This window comes from Amblyomma americanum, chromosome 10 (genome assembly GCF_052857255.1).
Source record: "Amblyomma americanum isolate KBUSLIRL-KWMA chromosome 10, ASM5285725v1, whole genome shotgun sequence".
Lineage (NCBI taxonomy): Eukaryota > Metazoa > Arthropoda > Arachnida > Ixodida > Ixodidae > Amblyomma > Amblyomma americanum.
This window is the reverse complement of record NC_135506.1, coordinates 29,791,902-29,811,524: the sequence shown is the minus strand read 5'-3', so window position 1 is coordinate 29,811,524 and position 19,623 is coordinate 29,791,902. Positions and strand designations below refer to the sequence as shown.

At 47.8% G+C, this 19,623-nt stretch overlaps 1 protein-coding gene across 1 annotated transcript; it reads left to right on the top strand.

Annotated features, from left to right (window-relative positions):
- The first annotated feature begins 885 nt into the window (after positions 1-885).
- On the top strand, positions 886-19,570 carry LOC144106820 (uncharacterized). The gene is made up of 7 exons (XM_077639768.1): positions 886-1,243; positions 3,639-3,766; positions 5,096-5,181; positions 6,350-6,373; positions 9,275-9,340; positions 11,159-11,537; positions 19,289-19,570. Exons 1-7 carry the CDS (start codon positions 1,046-1,048, stop codon positions 19,542-19,544), a joined length of 1,137 nt encoding a protein of 378 aa, XP_077495894.1. The 5' UTR covers positions 886-1,045; the 3' UTR covers positions 19,545-19,570.
- The last annotated feature ends 53 nt before the right edge of the window (positions 19,571-19,623 follow it).

Sequence of the window (19,623 nt, the reverse complement as noted above, 5' to 3'; positions counted from 1 at the left end):
GAAATGATGGCGGCCGGTTAGATCACTACTTAAGCAGGGGTATTAAAACGACATGTAAGTACTTAGTGCGCTTGTGACTCTTATCGCTATTCGATTAAACGAGTTCAGCACGGAACCTCGTGCTACACGCCAGCAATACACCATGTTCTACCAGCCAACAGTGACATCAAAATATTGTAGTCTAGTAATGGCATATTGCTCTGCCGTCGAACAGTAGCATGGAAGTAATGTTATTCGCTATCAAATTCGGGTCAGACACAACCGCGTTAAGGAGATCGTAATGAAACAAACGAATTCCCTACGCATTCGTATTGAATAAAAAGATATATAGAGGTACATTTTATTGATCACAGGAGAGGTGTGCCTGGTAGTTAACCTGGCATGCTACTCCAGTTGAGGGTATAGAAAGAAAGAAAAATAGAACGAGAAATTGAAATCAAGCACACACAACACTCCCACACTCAAACACACACGATATTCAAGAGTGTGCATTAAACACGAGACTTCGAGATACATTACTACGATTTTTGCCCCATGTGGAAGCTAAGCCGCGTCACACCAGAATATTTTAACAGTATCAATGGCATAAGTAGGCGCGAAACCGCACTCTATAAAAAAAATGAGATGAGCATCATTTACATCGTGGTCGAAATTTCTGGAGCCCTTCACTACGGCGTCCCTTACATCGTAACGACCGGAACCCCCCTAAGACGAACGTTTCTGCATTCAAATGCCCTCTAGAGGAAAAAAATAATAATATTTTCATGATCTGCTCACTTACCAACGCTTTGCATGCATATACAAGGCGAATGAATGCAACATCTCTGTCCCACCTATCGTCATTATCATCTTGAGGACAACAACTACAACAACTATGGGAGGCGATCTCCCGTGCGCGCTTGCCCCAGCCGCTTGGGATAAAGAAAACAAAGTTGCAGCCGCTGCTTGCCTACTGCCGCTGTGATCAGTCGCCATGCATCTCCATGAAGGAACGTAATCATTTCAAGCAGCAGCAGCAGAGCAACGGCTGCGAAATCGTCCAAACATGCAGCCCGCATCCATGACGCCAGCTTCCGAAGGCAGCGGCATGGCGACGGGATCATCCATGGCAGAAGGCGCGGACATGCGACCGGGCAGGGGAGGCTCCTACCAGTACCCAGAAGGCGGCTCGACGACACCAGCTTCTCCGTCGGGTTACCAGCAGACGCCGACAACCGCGACGGGAACCACGTCGACTGCCACTGTAAGACGCGATCGGCCTCATTCATCCAGAGCGCGCTAATTAATAATCCGTGATAGAGTCACTGAATAAGTTTTCAGAATACCGCGCAGCCAGGCTTGGAAGAAACATTGCTTGCTGGTCCCAGTGTTAGCAAATCAAGATAAGCTTATTGAACATTGAAACAATTGTTACAAATGGACAATCCGGTCTTGACTGACGGGCGGCAAGGAGGAGACGTAAGTGGCTATTTTGACTAACCATACTGCCTAAACTGGTTGGGTCGAAGAAAGCAAACAGAATGCTCGTCATGAAATGGCAAGACAACCTGCCCTCGGTACACGCTCAGAGGGAAGGGGTGAATGCAGAAGTAGAAACAGCAACACTGGCAGGGAATTTACATAGAGTTGCGCCTTTCCAAAGCCTCTGGGCTTTCCTCTAAGACCTGCACACATGAGCAAGGTGCTGCTTGAATGAGTTACGGAAATTATCGCTTCACGTTTTTTTCTTAACGTCGGTTAACGATACCTCCTAAGTTAGCAGTGCTAAGTATATTTAGTTTAATTATGACCCATAGCAACAATGCTGCGAAAGCGGATATACGAAGAACCACGAGTGTGATTGAAGTATGGAAATGTCAGGCAGGAGCTGCTGCTATTGTTTCTAAAGTGATGCCTCTAAAGCCATATCACGGTGTGGTATGGCTAAGGTTTGGTGCAGATCCAAACAGGAGAAAATGTATCCAGGTTTATCTCAAGAGGCTCACAAATATAAATAGAGGATTCTGTGGAAAAAGATAACGAATTTGGTGAGATCTTGAGGAAATTGCGGCCGTGAAACTTTCAAATCCGGTCGCAGAGAGAATAGAGTCGCGGTGTTCTGCAAATTCTTTCAGTGACGCCAATGAGTGAATCACGTTGTGTGTAACTTGCAAATCTCGAGATAACGCCTAAGCGTATAAACGTCGAGCTCCTGTTGCTGTAACGTTCGCGAACAGGAATATTTAGCGAAAAGTTCGGGAAATGAAGAAATGGCCGCTGATGATGTTCGGTGGCCAAGTAGCGCTCTGTTACGGAGAAAGGCGCCGTGCCCTACTCCCCTCCGAGGCGGCCGCTCATCAACAAATGTCGAATACGATAAGACTCATTAGTGTGCTAAGGTTTTGGCAAGCGTAAACGAGCGACTTGTGATTGAAATTAGCCTGTACTCTCAGCTACAATGACAATGACTCAACGCAAGTGTGAACTCTAAGATTTGTTTTCTACTAACTATAAATAAATTTCACTGGCTTGATGCTGTATGATACCGCTACAAGAAGCCAAATTCATATCTTGCGGCGAATGCCACCTTTTGGAACACTGTATAGAAACCGGCTAAACTGAGTACTACTCGGCAATCTACGGGGTGTTTAAGTCAAAGTTTTCAGGAATATCTTAAAATAGGGTTTTAGAGGGAGAATGACCGGTTTCCTGTGCATTTTCAAGTCACATGCCTGACGTCAAAAGCTAGGTGAGACGCGTTATTTAGCAAGTTGTCGAACAATAATTCTTTAAAAAACTTGGGGCACTCTGAACCGCATTCATAAATGAGAAAATGCAATGGCATTGAGATGTTGGCCCACTGCCAAATATTCCAAAGGATCTCCCAAGCTTTGGAAATAGGCACACACAGAAAATGTGTTAACATGGATTAGTGGGAATTAGTGGACGGATTAAGATGGATTAGTGGGCATAGATGGTTCATTAAGGTGAAGCAGTGGGCCGGCTTAATATAACACCGTATTATAATCAAACAGATGTACTCGAACTTTGTACACGAGTAAGGTATTAGTACCGGACTTGATTTTTTTGTCGGCCCCTGGACCTTGACGACGTGTGTTGGTACCCTGGACTAGACTATGGAAGGTGGCATGCAGAGCAAGATTCATAGATAATTAAAGCTATCAGTCCATGCTCCCTTAGTCGACCGCAATAGAGCGTTATTATGGAAGCAATGGCCTTGACCGTCAAAATCAGGCTATAGGTTCAATGCGACTATTCGTTTGACGCATTCTTATTTGTCGAGGGTTCTTTATTGCTTCGCTTAACGACAGTGCATGAGCACGAGCTGCAGTTTCCATGGCACCTACATGCGAATTCATGGCAGCTGCAGAGAAAACTCACAGGAAGAAATCGACCTGAGCGAGACATATAATGCGGAAAACAAATATCAGTTAGTGTTTTAAGATATGAGGGTGGATGCAACGTAATGGCATACGACCCCAAATGCCACTCAGAGTCTTTAATAGAGATGAGATTAGAAAATTTTATGGAATAGGGTGGCGGCGTCTGCTAACTAGAGTTCACTGCGAGAGGCCTTTGTCCTGCGATTCGCGTAATAACACTAATGATTACTATAGTTATTACATTCTACTTCTTAGCCAGGATATACCTCCACTGGCCAGTCCTCACGAAGGTCGTCTGGAGACTGGGAGAGCAGTACGACTGCGGCCGCTACGGGACGAGACACATCGAAGACTACGCAACAAACAGAGCGTGGAAGAACGCGGTAAGTTTGACTTGCTCTGTGCACATTTAGAGGTAAACACGCAAGATGTAATCAAGTTTTCATTGAAGAACTTATTGGGGCAGTACAGTTCGTTGTAAGGTGTGAGGACGAGGCTGAGACGTGTGTTTTGTAGTGTTGATTCTTTGATGTCATTGCCATTATCGCCCTAAAGACACAAAAAGGCAGGAACTAGATCTACGCTCCAATATTCTCAAGAGGAATGTCTGTGTAACATGTCACGTGTTACAAAAAGCGACAGTTAAAAAGCCGCTTGGGATCGAGCCGGTGTACCTTACAATACGATGCGCTGAAGTGGTTTAAAAGTGGGTAGTCATGTGTTTCTTTGTCACCGCTGTAAGTAGCGGGCTCTGTAAGTTCCAGCTTTTGGAAAGCGGAAGTCGGGCCTGGTATCTTGGTAACCATAGGAACTTAGTTATATGTACTAAACATCAATCTCAAGAGAGTTTTGAGAAATTAATATCTAGTATTTCTTACATGACACAACTTGTACGGAAAAGGCAGCACCGCTTCAGGCAAGAACTTCTCAAAACAAGACAAAAAGTGGTCAATCGCGTGAACTCCCTAAAAGCAGCTCATTCTAGTGATTTTACAAAAGCGAAAAGGGGACAGGTTAGAGCCTTTTCAAGGGAATTCTAGGACCGCAGAACACAGCACGCAGAAAAAAACAAACATAAAAACCAGGTATACAGGACGATTGTCGTTCTTACCGCTCTGTGCAGCCTTTTCTAATTTTCACCAAGCGGCTCATACTGCTACCATGACGAACACCCCACTATAGAAAAGTGGGCCAACTGGAGTGATAGAAAGATAGAACAGCGCGAAGGAGACAGGTTCAGATATCCTATTCCTATTACGGTGTCCCTTTCATTTATGTGCTTTGCACCAGAGAACCAAACATACCACTACCGGTAACGACGGAACCAGCTACAAACGCATGTCGCATCGTGGGGTGGTCTACCAGTGGCACCATGCGGTGCCACAGGTAGTTGACTGTTCAAACTGAATTCTGGATGAAAATGACGAGTTCGTTTTATTATGGAGCAAAGTAAATCGGCTGCTAGCTCGTAGAGGCCGAACTTTCACCTATGAGATCGAACCTATCTCTATGCCAATGAGTAATTACTCCCTTATTACAAATTTATTCCGCCTTGGGGGATTCCCCCAAACATTTTACCATCAAGTAAGTAATTCCCAAGAACATGTAGAATAAATTCGTCTGTGAAAGGGTTAAAGGACACATGCTTCACTGTACAGCACCGTCGGGCAGGTAATTTCTCTAACCATGCATTTTTGTCTCTCTCTTAACAGCTACGGCCCATGGTTACCCGCCTTCATGTGCACCCTTGTTCTGCTGATAGTGCTATTCCTGGTGCCCTACATCTTCCTGAGCTCTCGTGAGTGAGAACGAGTGCTCATCTCACTTTAATACGGATTTTGTTACGTTCAACAAAACAAGGAAAAAAAGAACGGAGCTCGAGTAATTCAGTATCATTGTTATTAGGTCAAAAAATAGAACAAAAATGACTAATCGTCCACCCATTGCAACTATTACGTGACTGTAGGAGGGTTGGGGCAATAGTGCAGTCAACTCCAATGCCCCAGGAGCTCCTCAACTCGCACCTGCACTGTACACAGCCATAGAGGAACTTATGCGTCGGCCTACAGACCTATATATCTTTAAGGTTGACGTCCACCTCGGCACCACTCCTTTTCGGTAGCACCTGAACTCCGGATCTTTCTGTTACGCTACAGTAACGATGCCGAGGATAAAAATTTATCGTTGCAACCATTTTCCAACTTAATATCATTTCCCTAGTGCTCCCAGTCGGCACGAAAGGTTAATTTTGGTGGATATTTGGTTTTGTGTATGTGCACGGGCAGAAAAACAAGCAGGCAAGCATGTAGGAAGATAGACAAGCAGGCAGACAGGCAGATAGATCGACGGACAGACGGATGGACGGACGGACGGACGGATGGACGGATGGATGGATGGATGGATGGATGGATGGATGGATGGATGGATGGATGGATGGATGGATGGATGGATGGATGGATGGATGGATGGATGGATGGATGGATGGATGGATGGATGGATGAGTGGGTGGGTGGGTGAGGGGGTGGATGGATGGATAGATGGATGGATGGACGGACAGACGGATGGTCGGATGGATGGATGGATGGACGGACGGACGGACGGACGGACGGACGGACGGACGGACGGACGGACGGACGGACGGACGGACGGACGGATGGCAGAAGTAGAGCAGTTCTTTCTACGAACAGAGTTATGCTCCTTCACCTCACTGCTACTTCCCTTTACTTTCTTACAGTATACTATTGTGTTAGGCTGTTAGAAATGTTTTAAAAGAACACTGTGGGTGTTTGAAGTACGAGGTCACTTAAGTAGGCTTACAATGGCAATCTCCCAAAATAAATGAAGGAGCTAAAAGAGAAACGCCAGTCCAGAAAGTTTTTTCCGGAAACCGTATATTCCGCTGCAGACCAGGCTTTTTCTCCGCTGAACCTCACCGGCTTACTCAGTGATTTCTCTCGACATTTCAGGTGGACAAAGAACCCCGCAGCCGTGTAAGTACATGAACACATCGAAAATTGGATTGCAAGTCCGGCCACCATTCATGCAGTCGGGAAAAAGAAAGTTTTTTTTATTTAATGATATTCAAAATTTAACTAAATATGGGGAAGAGGGGGCAGAAGAGGGGGGGGGGGGGCTCAGCAAGCAGAGAGGTCCTTTTCACACTCCCACACCTGTGCAGCAGGTGTATGAGCCCTTACCAGAGCCGCATACCTCGACATCTTCTGCAGTAAACTAAAGTTTTCTGCTGTGCTCCCGACCGTTTTGTATGTACATAGACCGCATTCTTCCATTCAGCGGCGTGCCCTTCTCTGCTCCGAGCCAATGTTCGCGCGTCCTACATTCACCGTGTAGAGCTAGTTTGGTTTGGTTTATGGGGGTTTAACGTCCCAAAGCGACTCAGGCTATGAGGGACGCCGTAGTGAAGGGCTCCGGGAATTTCGACCACCAGGGGTTCTTTAACGTGCACTGACATCGCACAGCATGCGGGCCTCTAGAATTTCGCCTCTATCGAAATTCGACCACCGCGGCCGGTATCGAACCCGCATCTTTCGGGCCCGCAACCGAGCGTCATAACCACTCAGCCACCGCGGCGGCTCTGTGTAGAGCTAGTGATGAGCAGATCTAAAAGTGCGCTAATTACTATCCCGCCATTGCCTTACCACATATTACTTTCAGCTTCCCAGTGCCAGAGAAATAGTTTCAGTGTTAGATCATAAAGCTTAGTTTCAGTGAACCCTTGGCCTTGAGTTGATGCGAGAGTGGACTACGAGTACTTTATTCTGTTTGCATAATTTTATTGCACTTAGCCGAAAAAAAAAAACGCTGCAGCTAAAAGCTAAAAAGTCGGCCTGTAATGATATATTGTCGCGTTCTAAGAAAACAGACCACTTTCACTGAAAACAAAGCTTTATAAGCTAGAAAAGACCAAATAAATAGGCGTGCCGGCCATCACTGGCATTTTTCTCAAGTAAACTGCGTGCATCGGCACATTTTCTTCACCTTCCGGTTTCGGCGTTGTCTTGAAGATTCGCTGCTTTCCGAGCCTCTCTTAAGGCACTGCGCATGCTGTCAACGATTCCGCGCTAGCAGCAGTGCAGCAGATCTAGTTTATTGTGCGAAAACATTACTTCCGTTTGTGTGAATCACCGGTTTAAGTGTGATTCTTGACCTTGAGGGTGACCTTGTGCGAGCCATATATAAATACTGCCACGACTGGGATACGAACCAGCGGAGGTGCGAACAGATCAGCTTCGCTGGCCACTGCACGAGAGAACTGTGCTATCGCCGCCGCCTATCACGCCTCGTGTTAAACTGCAACACACTCTCGCGCTGTGCATGCACATCGTCTTCTTCATGAAGTAATACAACTATCAAACTGATAATCGTGCCTTGAGCTATGTGACAGTAGTGACAGTAGTGACAGTAGTGAGAGAGAGATGTGCGCTGAATGGGTTGGCATGGACAACGTTGCGGCCGAAACACGCCACTAGAGCAATACGCGTTGGAGTTGACAATATTGCTGCAGAAACGCGGCATTGGAGCATTGGCCGCCGGCGTACATTGGATAAATTGGCACTAAAATTGAAAAAAAAAGCTTAAGTTGAAAGTTGAAGCCTTCGCGACACTGCCGCGCAAAGAACATGTCGATCCCAAAAATGCAATAAAAAGCACGCGCCGATGGCCTACGGGACCAATCATTGCCTACGCGTTCGCCGGCTAGGCGAGACATCCCAAGTTGAAGAAGCGTGGTGGACGCGAGGCAGGAAAATTGTCGATAGCGTAACTGCTACCCATGGTCGTGAATCAATTAACAGCAGCGATTTTAAAATTCTGGATGCCTTTCTGGCCATGCTGGCCAGTCGGCTCCATCTTTTGCACTTCTAGCACGTGCAGGCATCATCAGATAGCGCACAGTGCTGCTGATACATCCTATGCCGCCAGCTTTGCGCTACTTTCGTTGCTGAATGGGCCTAATAACGATAGATGAAGCTCTAGAAAACACACATGATCAGATGCATGTACACTTGTGGCAACGCGTCATTGATGCGTCGCTGGCCGGATGTTTACAGTATGACTGCGTTCCCGCGTACCACAACATAGCTGTAGGGGGGCCTGCTCTGGCCAGGTGGCACTGCAATTGTTCCATTCGGCGACTGAAACCTGTTTTTGCCAGCCGCTTGGGCCACTGCAAACGCGAGAACACATTCTGCACGATTATATAACCCGCGTTTGGCTGACAGCATTCATTGCCTAGCTTCTCTCGGCGTAGCCCAGATAGCTGACGCACGGCACGTGCGCCTTCGACAGAGCGCGGAGGCTCACGCCAATAAGCGCCTGAAGGCGGCGCGGAAGAGTACTGATAGTACTACCAAAAACTGCTTGCTCTTCTCGCTAGGCAGTGTGTTATGGCGCTGCAATCGACACTGCAAACTTCAGCGCACGGTATCAATACCGCGTGCTCTGATGAAGCCGTTGAACACCCAAGTACGAGCACTCGCCTACTGATTTAAATTTTATTAATGTGGCCGACCTGCCACCAACTGCCAGGGACGGTTCAACCATGATTAGTTATATCCCGTCCCTAATGTTTATTGTTGCCAGCAAGGGTCTCAGCGACCAGATGATTGTCCTGGAAAACCTGGAAAGAGTGGACGCAGGGTCTGCTTTAAATATCTAGACACGCATAACGCAGTTTTTTTTTTTTAGATATAAACGCCAGTTATGGAGGACTTCATATTTTTGGCTGTTATACGGAGAGTCCACTTACTACGAACATCGGATATAGCGAACACAATAAGCGTGACCGTCAGGTTCATTATATCACCACCAGTTGCTAACGCCTTGAAACGATCCACTGAGGGTAGCCAAAGTTTTTCTCATCTCTGTCGCAGTCGCGCATGGTGCTGGTCGTACTAGGCCTAGCACATCAACGACAAGAGCCTCCGGCATAGGCAAAGGTAAGCCTGAGCACATGGCTAGCATTTTCTTAAACTCTATATTGTTTCATTTTCGGGAAGACAAACAAACAAAGCATGGTAGTGTGTGGCAGATATCTTCTTACAGCTTCAAAGATTGAGTCGCACCGTATGAGATATCAAACCACCACTGCATTTCTTGAGCCCACTTTACCCTTACATCTTTTAAACATTTAATGTGTGCTTAGCATACCGGCTGTTTCACCTGATATGTTGTGGAATTTTTTTTAATTAACTTTTGCAAGCTCGAAAGACTTTTTTTTTTCGGCATAGCACTTTAATTAGTGTAGCGCATCAGAATACAACTAATACCTGCTAATTAGTAGGGTTGCTTACTAATATTGAACAGTTAAGTTTGTACTATTACATGTAGCACATCTTAAGTATATCCATATCAGTTTTTAGAAATTCGAAAGTGAAGTTACCCCTGGTGCTGTGGCCCAACTAATTCTTGCAACATCGCGCCAAAATGCATGCACGTTCGAGAAGTTTGCAGGCAACGAAACCCCTGCATTGCACGTAGCTCGTTCATACAGCCAAAATTTGTTGAGCCACAGCGCCAAGTGTAACTGCATTTTCGAAATCCTAAAAACTGATATGCATATTACTGATGGTGGGCTACACGCTCTCAATAAATAAGGGGACTGATAGTAATAGTTAAAAGATTAGCTATCAATGAGTTAACCAGTCTACTAATTAGCACATCTTAGCTGTAATCGGATGCGTTATACCACTGACAACGCTCTTCTGAAAAAAAGCGCTCTTCTGACTCAAAAAGCATATTTTTAAAATTGCAGAAGAAATGAGGTGGACCACCCAGTATTTTGATGTTGCGATGATTTGATTTCATTGGCTGAAGGGTTACCGACCAATGCTCGCAAGCATTTCAGACCGTGGAAGCCTAGCGCAAACCAATCGGTACTAAAGCTAGCACATGCTCTTTTGGAAATAGTTGTGTACGCGCTGGGGGGTCGAACCCCGCACCTCCGGCGTACACTGTGGATGCTAAAATTTGACGCTTCAAAGATTCTCTTCATATCTTCATCGTAAGCAGGAAGTCCCAACACGCTATTTTTGAAGTCCTTTTCCTGAAGCCATAGATAAAGCATGGTTATAGCTAATTGAGGAAACTCATTCTGTTGTTTATTCTTGTTTAAGCTGCACCTATACAGCAACGCACACAAGTCGACCGGTGTATAGGGGCAAAGTGATGCTTTTTATTCTCTCTTTTCTTTCTTTGGTGACTGCCTTATGCTCGATCTGATAACGGCTGCGAATGCGCAGGTGTTCTTTTTTTCATCGGAAAGCCTTTATGTAAACTTAGAGACGCAAGTAGTGCTTTTTTAGTTCCGTCCTCTTGCCTCCTGTCTTTTTCCACACAAGAGCAAGAGGCAATTCTGACTGATCCAATATAGTACTGAAGCGGCTATTTGGGCATGTTGGTCAGTGATCATGGTTAAAGAATGCAGCGCGAAAAGACAAGGACAAACCACCACGACTATAAGTTTTTAGGATATAAGTTTCTAGGGTTTCGAAAACGAAGTTGCACTCGGCACTATGGCTGAACAAGGACCACGACTGCTGATTTATTTGGTCACGTGGGTTCTGGATGGCATTTTAAAAGCTGCTCTTTTCTCTGAGTAAATGTGGTGGTAGTCAGCACCAGTCCTGTGCACTTCTTTGTTTGTCATTGTCTTTTCGCGCTGCATTCTTTAACCACAATACAGTACACTTTGTTAATTCATGAGATTTCCCACTTCAAATTAATAGCTCTTCATTCACCTTCCGCTTCAACTCCAGCTAAGCCGAGTACGGGGCCTCAACCACCAGCCGGCCACGTTGGTGCACAGTGCAGCAACTCCTCTCCTTGCAAGGGTAAGGGAAACTGCGTGGGAGGCACGTGTAAGTGCGACCTGCCTGGCACTCGAGTCGTGGCCGGCGTCTGCGTGTCGGTGCCTACAACGACTACCAAACTCCCGACCACCGAGCCCCCGGAGACGGAGTCCAGTGACACCCCCGCTCCAGAGACAACGATCTCCGAACTCCCTACGACCGAGGCCCCGGAGGCTGAGTCCACCACGTACACCACTCCAGTGTCAACAGTCTCCGAGCGCCCTACCGCCCAGACCTCCAAGACAGAGGCGTCGCACTCCGTGGCAGTGACGACCCCCGATGCGCGGTACGACCTCTTAATTCCACTTTGCATGCGCACTAAGCTAAATACTTTCATTACCGTAATTCAGGACTCCGGAGTAACTATGGCCACCTAGGTATCTTTAGCAGGCGAAATCACACTCCAAGTGCTGGGTCGCCGCATTATGCAGGACACGATAGCCACCGGTACCATACGCCTCCTGCAGAGCTAGGTCAAGCAAATCACACATCTCATTCGTCGCATTGCAAGCCGCAATCTGGGCCTCAAAGAAGAGGATACTATTAAGACTCGTAGACGCCCTCATCTTTAGGCGACTAACCTAGCTACCGCCTCCCCTATCACAACCTCACCAAAACCTCTTACCAAGCTTAAAAAATTCAGGGGGCACTTTGGCGATCTAAAGAGCGCGAGGCGAAAGCCTTCGGCCAAGGTCAAAGTTCGGGGCTGGGTGGGCCAATTTGGGGGTGACCCGGGCCAAATCTGGGGGTCGCCATGGTGTTCGCTGTAGTCTAATTAGGCTGGACATCGATTTTGGTGCAAATCGGCGAAGGTCAAATTTCGGGGGTGACCAGGGCCAAATTTGGGGGTCACCATGGTGTTCGCTAGAGTAGAATTAGGCTGGCCATCGATTTTTGTGCAAATCGGCCAAGGTGAGATTTCGGGGTTGACCAGGGCCAAATTTCTGGGTCCCCATGGCGTTCGCTATAGTCGAATTAGGCTGGACATCGATTTTGGTGCAAATCGGCCAAGGTCTAATTTCGGGCGTGACCAGGGCCAAATTTTGGGGTCACCATTCTGTTCGATATAGTCGAATTAGGCTGGACATCGATTTTTGTGCAAATCAGCCAAGGTCAGATTTCAGGGGTGACCAGGGCCGAGTTTGGGGGGTCACCATGGTGTTCGCTATAGTCGAATTAGGCAGGACATCGATTTTTGTGCAAATTGGCCAAGGCAAATGTCGGGGGTGACCTGGGCCAAATTTGGGGGTAACCATGGTGAACGCCATAGTGAATTAGGCTGGACATCGATTTCGGTGCAAATCGGCCAAGATCAAAGTGTGGGTATGAGGTCACTTCCGTTGCCGCTTCTGGGTGGTGATGTAACGGACGGACAGTATCTCGACCGGGAGTATGAGTCATTAAAGGCTTTCGCCTTAATACACAACTCGGGTGTCTGTCAACGCGGCACTCCATTTACCCCGTGATAGCAGTACAATCCGGCTCCTCCAACTAGGCACACCGCTCCAGCCAACAACGCCGACTCCGCACAACACTTAAGGGCACTCACTTCCACGCTCAATGGGCTACAATACCCTCACCCTGAACCCTCATCCCACACACGAAACACCTCCCCTCGATCCTCTGCAGCTTCCTACAACCCAAAAATCTCCCTCCAAATATAGATCCGGAACACCACAAGGGGTGCCGTGCTATCCGGACCACATATCTCTCTGAACAACACCATGGACTTGCGGGTTCAATCACGGCCGCGGTGGTCGAATTTCAGTGCAGGTGAAATTCCAGAGGCCCGTGTACTGTGCGATGTCAGTGCACGTTAAAGAACCCCAGGTGGTCGAAATTTCCGGGGCCCTTCATTATGGCGTCTCCATAGCCTTAGTCACTTTGGGACGTTAAACCCCCATAAACCAAAATCACCATGAACTTCAGCACATTCTCTACACGGATCACTCACGTAATCCCCGCAAACCCGCTTATCACCACAGCATTGTTCAAAGACATCCACCGCTCAACATTTAACGCCACCTCTATCCAATCCACCAGCATCACCAAGGACGAATGCCTGGCCATCACACTCGACATCGCGCACATCAGTTTACTACAGACTCTGCATACCACAATATGCACAGACTCTCAAACAGTAGTGGAAGAAGTAGTAGTAGTGGTTTATTTAGAAATAAATGAAGAAAAAAACGGAAGGAAAAAAATGTTGCCTTAAGCACCCGAGCTGCACTACAGCCGGCGGAGGTGCAGCTCGCAGGATAGCGAGGAGAAGTATAGAGGGGAGGGATAGCAAGAAAGGACAGGGGAGAGATTTGTACAATATTTAGAAATACATAATGCAATCAAGTCTCAGCCGCCCCCGCGCTAATGTTCAGGCTCTGTTCGGAAATAAGTGCGCTGAATGGCCACTGCGCACAGTTATTTATAGGAAAGAAATAAACTGTATATACATAGCCGCGCGCACGTAGCGTCCTGTCTCGAACTAATCGAGCGCGCGGCACACTGCACGAGCGGACCGCCCTAGGTGGCACCCACAGAGCGCTCATGTCACGCGTGCACTACCTGGCTAAGAGCAAGCGGAAGTCAAGCCCGCCTGCTCGATGAACGCACAAAGGCTCACCATTGTTCTGTCACGGGTGCGCGCAGAGCCCTGCACTTTCAAACAGCATATTGACATTTCCTCCAAGGGAACGTGCATTGACATTGCTGTGCGATGTCAGTGCACGTTAAAGATCCCCAGGTATTCCCCAGGTGGTAGAAAAGATTGAAGAGACGAAAACTACAGCGTATTCTTCATCTCTCACTCCCTTCTCTATCCCTTCCCTTGCGGCGCGGTTCGGGTGTCCACCGAGATATGTGAGACAGTTGCTGCGTTACTTCCTTTCCTAAAAAGCTGTTTCTTTTTCCAAGTCCAGACGGGGCCCTCTTTGCCACCCCCTCACTTCGCCCATACCTTTCGCACGCTCCCCTTTCTGCCCCGCTGCACGACTCCCAAAGCAGCCCCATCATACCCCGGGAATGCCATCTTCTCCGCCTTCCTACCAACTACACCACCAGCCCTTCCAGCTAGGAGGCCACACTCCTGCCCACTCATCCCGACGTCTAGCTACGGCTGATCGAGCGGGACGTGCTGGCGGGAGCGCTGCTGCTGCTGCTGATAGGAAGAAAGAAAAGGAAAGAGCACGGGCCTGCCTACTGTCTCAAGCCGAACCCCACTCGCTGCCGCGTGCTTTCATGAAAGTGGGAGAGTTAAAGGATATGAGAGCAAAGATAGAAAGAAAAGGCGTGCGCTAATATGCCCCGGGACGATCCCGGAGGCAGTGCAATACCGGGCCGACCCGTGCCAGAGTGCTTCAAGCCAAACACTCCGCTATATTCCAAAAATGAGTTTAATATCCTGAGTCCAAGGGCCAGCAGCGATGTACTATCAATGTTTCGTAGCAAAAGCTCACTAGGGTGGTCAGCGGCGCATTTCGGGAGAGCGTCCATAGTCAGTGATGCGCACGCGCCACATGTTGCACTGAGCCACAGGTGCTCCGCAGCTGCGCCGCGTCGCACCTTTCCTCAAAGTAGTAGTATGTGGTTTTATTAAGCTAACAATAATAAATGGAAGGAAGAAAATTTTTGCTAGCCCCGGCATCTGCCATCGATACTGAAGCACCTGAGCTGGGGCAGCGGAAATAAAGGATAGCAGGCAGAATGGAGAAATTAAACAAAAGAGGTAAGGGTACAGGAAGAGAGGATAGGTAGAGAGGTAATATACACAAACTATTTACACAATATCTAGAGGTTGAAAATTGAAAATTGGTTGTTCGGGAAAGGAAATGGCGCAGTATCTGTCTCAGATATCGGCGGACACCTGAACCGCGCTGTAAGAGAATGGATAAAGGACGGAATGAAATAAGAAAGGAAGAAAGATGTGCTGTAGTTGAGGGCTCCGGAATAATTTCGACCACCTGGGGATCTTTAACGTGCACTGACATCGCACAGCACACGGGAGCCTTTGCGTTTCGCCTCCATCGAAACGGGGTTGCGGGAGCCGAAACGCTAAGGCGAGCTATGCGATTCCAGTGCCGTTGGTCGTTGTTGTTGTTGTTTTTGCCAGGAAGAAAGAAAACGAAAGTGCACAGGCCTGCTCACTGGTTCAAGACGAGCCACAATCGCTACCACGTGCAGATAATAGGAAAGTTGAAAGATGGGATAGAAAGACAGGATAGTAAAGACGCGCTTAAGACAAGGCCGATCCCGGAGGCAGTGCAATACCGGGCCAACCGGTGCCGGGAGTGAAGCATCCTCCAAACTCTCCGACAAATGAACGCTGCGGCGTATTGCTGCAGTGCCGTGTGTCAGCCACAACGTTCGCGCTAATGCATGCAGCCCACATCTCTCTCTCTCTCTAACCACCGCCGAGTACATAAAAGCGCGATTGAGGCGTCCACGGACCCAGGGAGCCAGTTATGCGCCCTTCCTTTCCTCAAAATCATCGCCGTCTGGAACGTTGTCAGCGCCAACGCCCTTAACACTATGAACGCCGACAGCTTTAGCTTTGTATATGCTATATCCTTAAATAGCTGAGCTAAACCGCATTTATTTTTTTCGTCAAAGATCCTATCTTTGAAAATTACCTAGTCTTCCTTGTAAAACCCGGCATACAAATACATCTGTATATGTTCCTGTATATGCTACCTGCGGGAATATGCAGGAACACTAGACGAGGAAGGGACGCGGCGCACTAACGGCGAATCTTGTGAGCACGCCCGCTTACCGCATTGCCGCTGCATAATTTTACAACGATCTCGTTTGACACGTCGTACCTAAGTAACGTTGTATTGTATGTATTAATTTAAAAACTTGCGTTTTAACCGCACTCCAAGCGAAGATATCGTGAACTAACACTTATTGGAAACAGGAAACAAGATATTTTGAACCTTGTTCATGCAGCATCTCGTGCACTTATGCACGTCATGAAGGAGGGCTCTACGTAGGCTGGCTGATAGTGGACGATACTTTTAGAGCAGTGCGGTGTCAGCCAATTTCTGCTGGTGCGGGATATCCGCCTTTTCTATTTAAAAAGAAAAACTGCGAGTGGTGCGAAACGAATTTTCAAAGAATCAAAGAACCCACTGCGGTGCTTAAAGCTCTCGGCTACGGATCTGGTATTCCCGGGTTCGAATCAGACCGCGGTGGCTTCGTTTTTATTGAGACAAAAGGCTAAGGCGCCCGTGTGCTGCGCGATGTGAGTGCACGTTAAAGATCCCCAGGTGGTCGAAATTATGCCGGAGCCCTCCACTATGGCACCTCCTTCTTCCTTTCTTCTTTCACTCCCTTCCTTATCCCTTCCCTTACGGCGCGGTTCAGGTGTCCAACGATATATGAGACAGATACTGCGCCATTTCCTTTCCCCAAAAAAACCAATTATTATTATTATTCTTTTCCCAAAACCAATTATTATTGTTTTTATTAGAATCAAACAAAAAAACTAGTCTCTCTTGCTTTGTTTCAGTTGGGAACGAATGATCAGCTATCTTGTTTTGGGCAACATTGTTAAGCGGAAAAGCGCACTTGCGGAATTTTGAATATCCCCTGTATGTTCACAGAAGTAGTGTTGCTCGCGAAATTCGCCGATTGGACGAGAGGAGTGCCGCAACCGCAACCTTGTGAGGTCATCACCACCTGACCACCAAATTGTGGCACTTTCGTTCTATACTAGGACGCAAATGTCGCCACCGTCGCACCACAGTGGATACCGGCTTCTTAGCTATTAGCTAGCAGTCATATGGCGGTTGATAGACCAACAGTTAACATTTTGTCGTCGTTTCATTGGCTTTCACCCGCCGTGCCCGACTCAGCCGTGTGACGGTCTGTTGAGCCACTATACTTCGGTGAAGTTCTATGCCCTCACCAGTCGTGCTCGTGAGAGGGACCGACGGTCTGTTGGGAAGTGCCTGAAGGCACCTTGGAGAAAAGCTGGGACTTCGGGATCAGAAATTCGTCTTGATTTATTGCATGCTGCTCTTCCAACTCGTCATAACACACACCCAGGTTCCAAAAGAAATCGGCAAATCATAGTCATACTATCCCCAGGTGGTCTAAGTTATTCCGGAGCCCTCCAATACGGCACCTTTTCTTCCTTACTTCTTTCACTCTTTCTTTATCCCTACCCTTCCCTTACGGCGCGGATCTTTCCAACGATATATAAGACAGATACTGCGCCATGCCTGGGCGCAGCGCTATGTCCCCCCCCCCCCCCCCTCACCCCCGTGCTCCTCATCACTCCTCACTCACGGTCACCACCAATCACTCACGGGCAATTAATCTGTCGGCGGCCACTACGTCGCTGCTAAATTGTCGAGTCGCAGGCTGGTCTAGGCGAAGGGACTCAGCGTGGAATTCCTCTCCCGTCTAATCCTATAATGACGAAAGGAGGCCCACAGCATGGAGTCAGGCTTCCGGGTTCCACAGGGTCTTTCAAGGTTGCGAGTTTCATAGATGATAGACGATGCGTTGACCAGCGCGACACCGACTATTGGAAAGAAACAGATGGCAACACTCGCAAGAGTTGCAATACCCGCTACAATCACTGCGAAATCTAAGGCTATGCACTCCACTCTGAAGCTGACTTAAATGCCTACATAGTTAATTTTTTTTTGGCTCTTGTAACATTATTAGCTGTCTCTGTAGCCTCTGGTATGTGGCTCGATCATGCGGACTTTCCCTTCACAAACTCAGTTGAAAGTGAGGCGTTGTCCTGTGACCTCTTCTACTGCGCTGCGTTCTTTCCGCTGGTTTTACAGCCGCAGCTATTGAACGCACCAATTCCGGTTCTGTGGCACCGCCGGTGTTACGCTGCTGCACGCTGATTGGTCATATTGCAGTAACGTCGCGCAAGACTTCACTTCAACGCACTTCGCTGAGTGGTCCAAGCTTAGTAACGTCACGAGTTGCAGCGTCCCAAGCAGCACAGGCAATTGGCTCAATATTGGTAAGAAATGGTTTCACACTGGTACATTGTAGGACCTGCCAATACTGGGCTGATTACTTTTGCTCCTTGGGACGGTGACGTCCCGCGCACTCAACCACAGAAGGAGGTCATCAACAATGAATAAACAGCATTATATTCGCCACTGCAAGCAGGTGTCACTGAATCCTGCTTTATAGAGGGGTAACAGTGTTGTGTTTGTCTGCCCAGTCATAGGCCAAGTGGCTCCACTTCCTGCCCTGCTAAGTTGCGCGGCATTTTTGATAAATGCGCGCGATCTTTCTTGGAGGCGCCAGCGGTTACTCCCAGGCGGAATTTCATTGTGTGCGACCAGATGATCAACACGTTACAAGCGGACATTTATGCACATGCAGAGAACGCAAGATCGTATCTAACCGTCCAAAAAACAAACGACGCTGCTTGTAATGCAATGGCATTACATGTCCCATGGGACTACAATGCACCGTCGGTCATAAAATTCGCTCATTGATTGGAGTTAAGTGACTTAACCGGAGCGGAGCATTCCCATTGGCTAAAGAGAAACGACGCCTCCAGACAGAACGTTACATCACTTCCGGTAGAGGCATCCACAGCTGCTATTGCTATCGCCTTGTCAAGACAAAACAAAATTGGCTGTCGCTGAGAATTTTTATATAGCGCGGTACTAATGTTCATGTGTTTTCTGTGTTAATCAAACATGGGACGGCGGCCCGAAATATTGACATCTCCGCTTCTGTGAGTACGTCGCTGTATAGTAACGCTTCCTTCTCTCTTTGAACCACGTGAAGAATACAAAAATGAGACCATAGAGCAATGCTTCCAAATGCTACCAGTGGAAGTGCGGCGTACAATTAGCTATGGGATAACATGGCTGGCGATAGCGATGAGTTGGTCATCTCTCTTTTGCTCACGATTGGACGGCTTTTGTGAGTCGGCCAGTGGCGTAGATATGTGATTTTTGGGCAGGAAACGAGCGTAATAAATAAGGTTTGAGTTTTGTATGCAAACAGCCAATTAAAGGCTCCTAATAATTTTATCGTCATCTGCTCTTTCAGGACCCGCACGGGTACCACTATGCCGCCTTCCGTCATGTTCACATACGTGCACACCGTACGCCTTACCAAACGTCGCAAGAACCGCGCCTTGGTGAAGACGACGGGCATCGCTCCGAAAGTGAAGCCCGGAAAAAAGTTCACAAAGCGTACGAAGAAGCTGCTGAAGTCCGCCAAGCAGCGGGCCAAGCACTTGGTCTCGAGCAGCAAGATGTCGAACAGTACCGGGACATCGAAACGTCGGGCACGACGAGAATAAACGCTCCCAGCCAAGTTTTGCACTCAGCTATTTATGCAGCGCGATGCATCGTTTTAAGGTAGCTGCACTATAAACACCC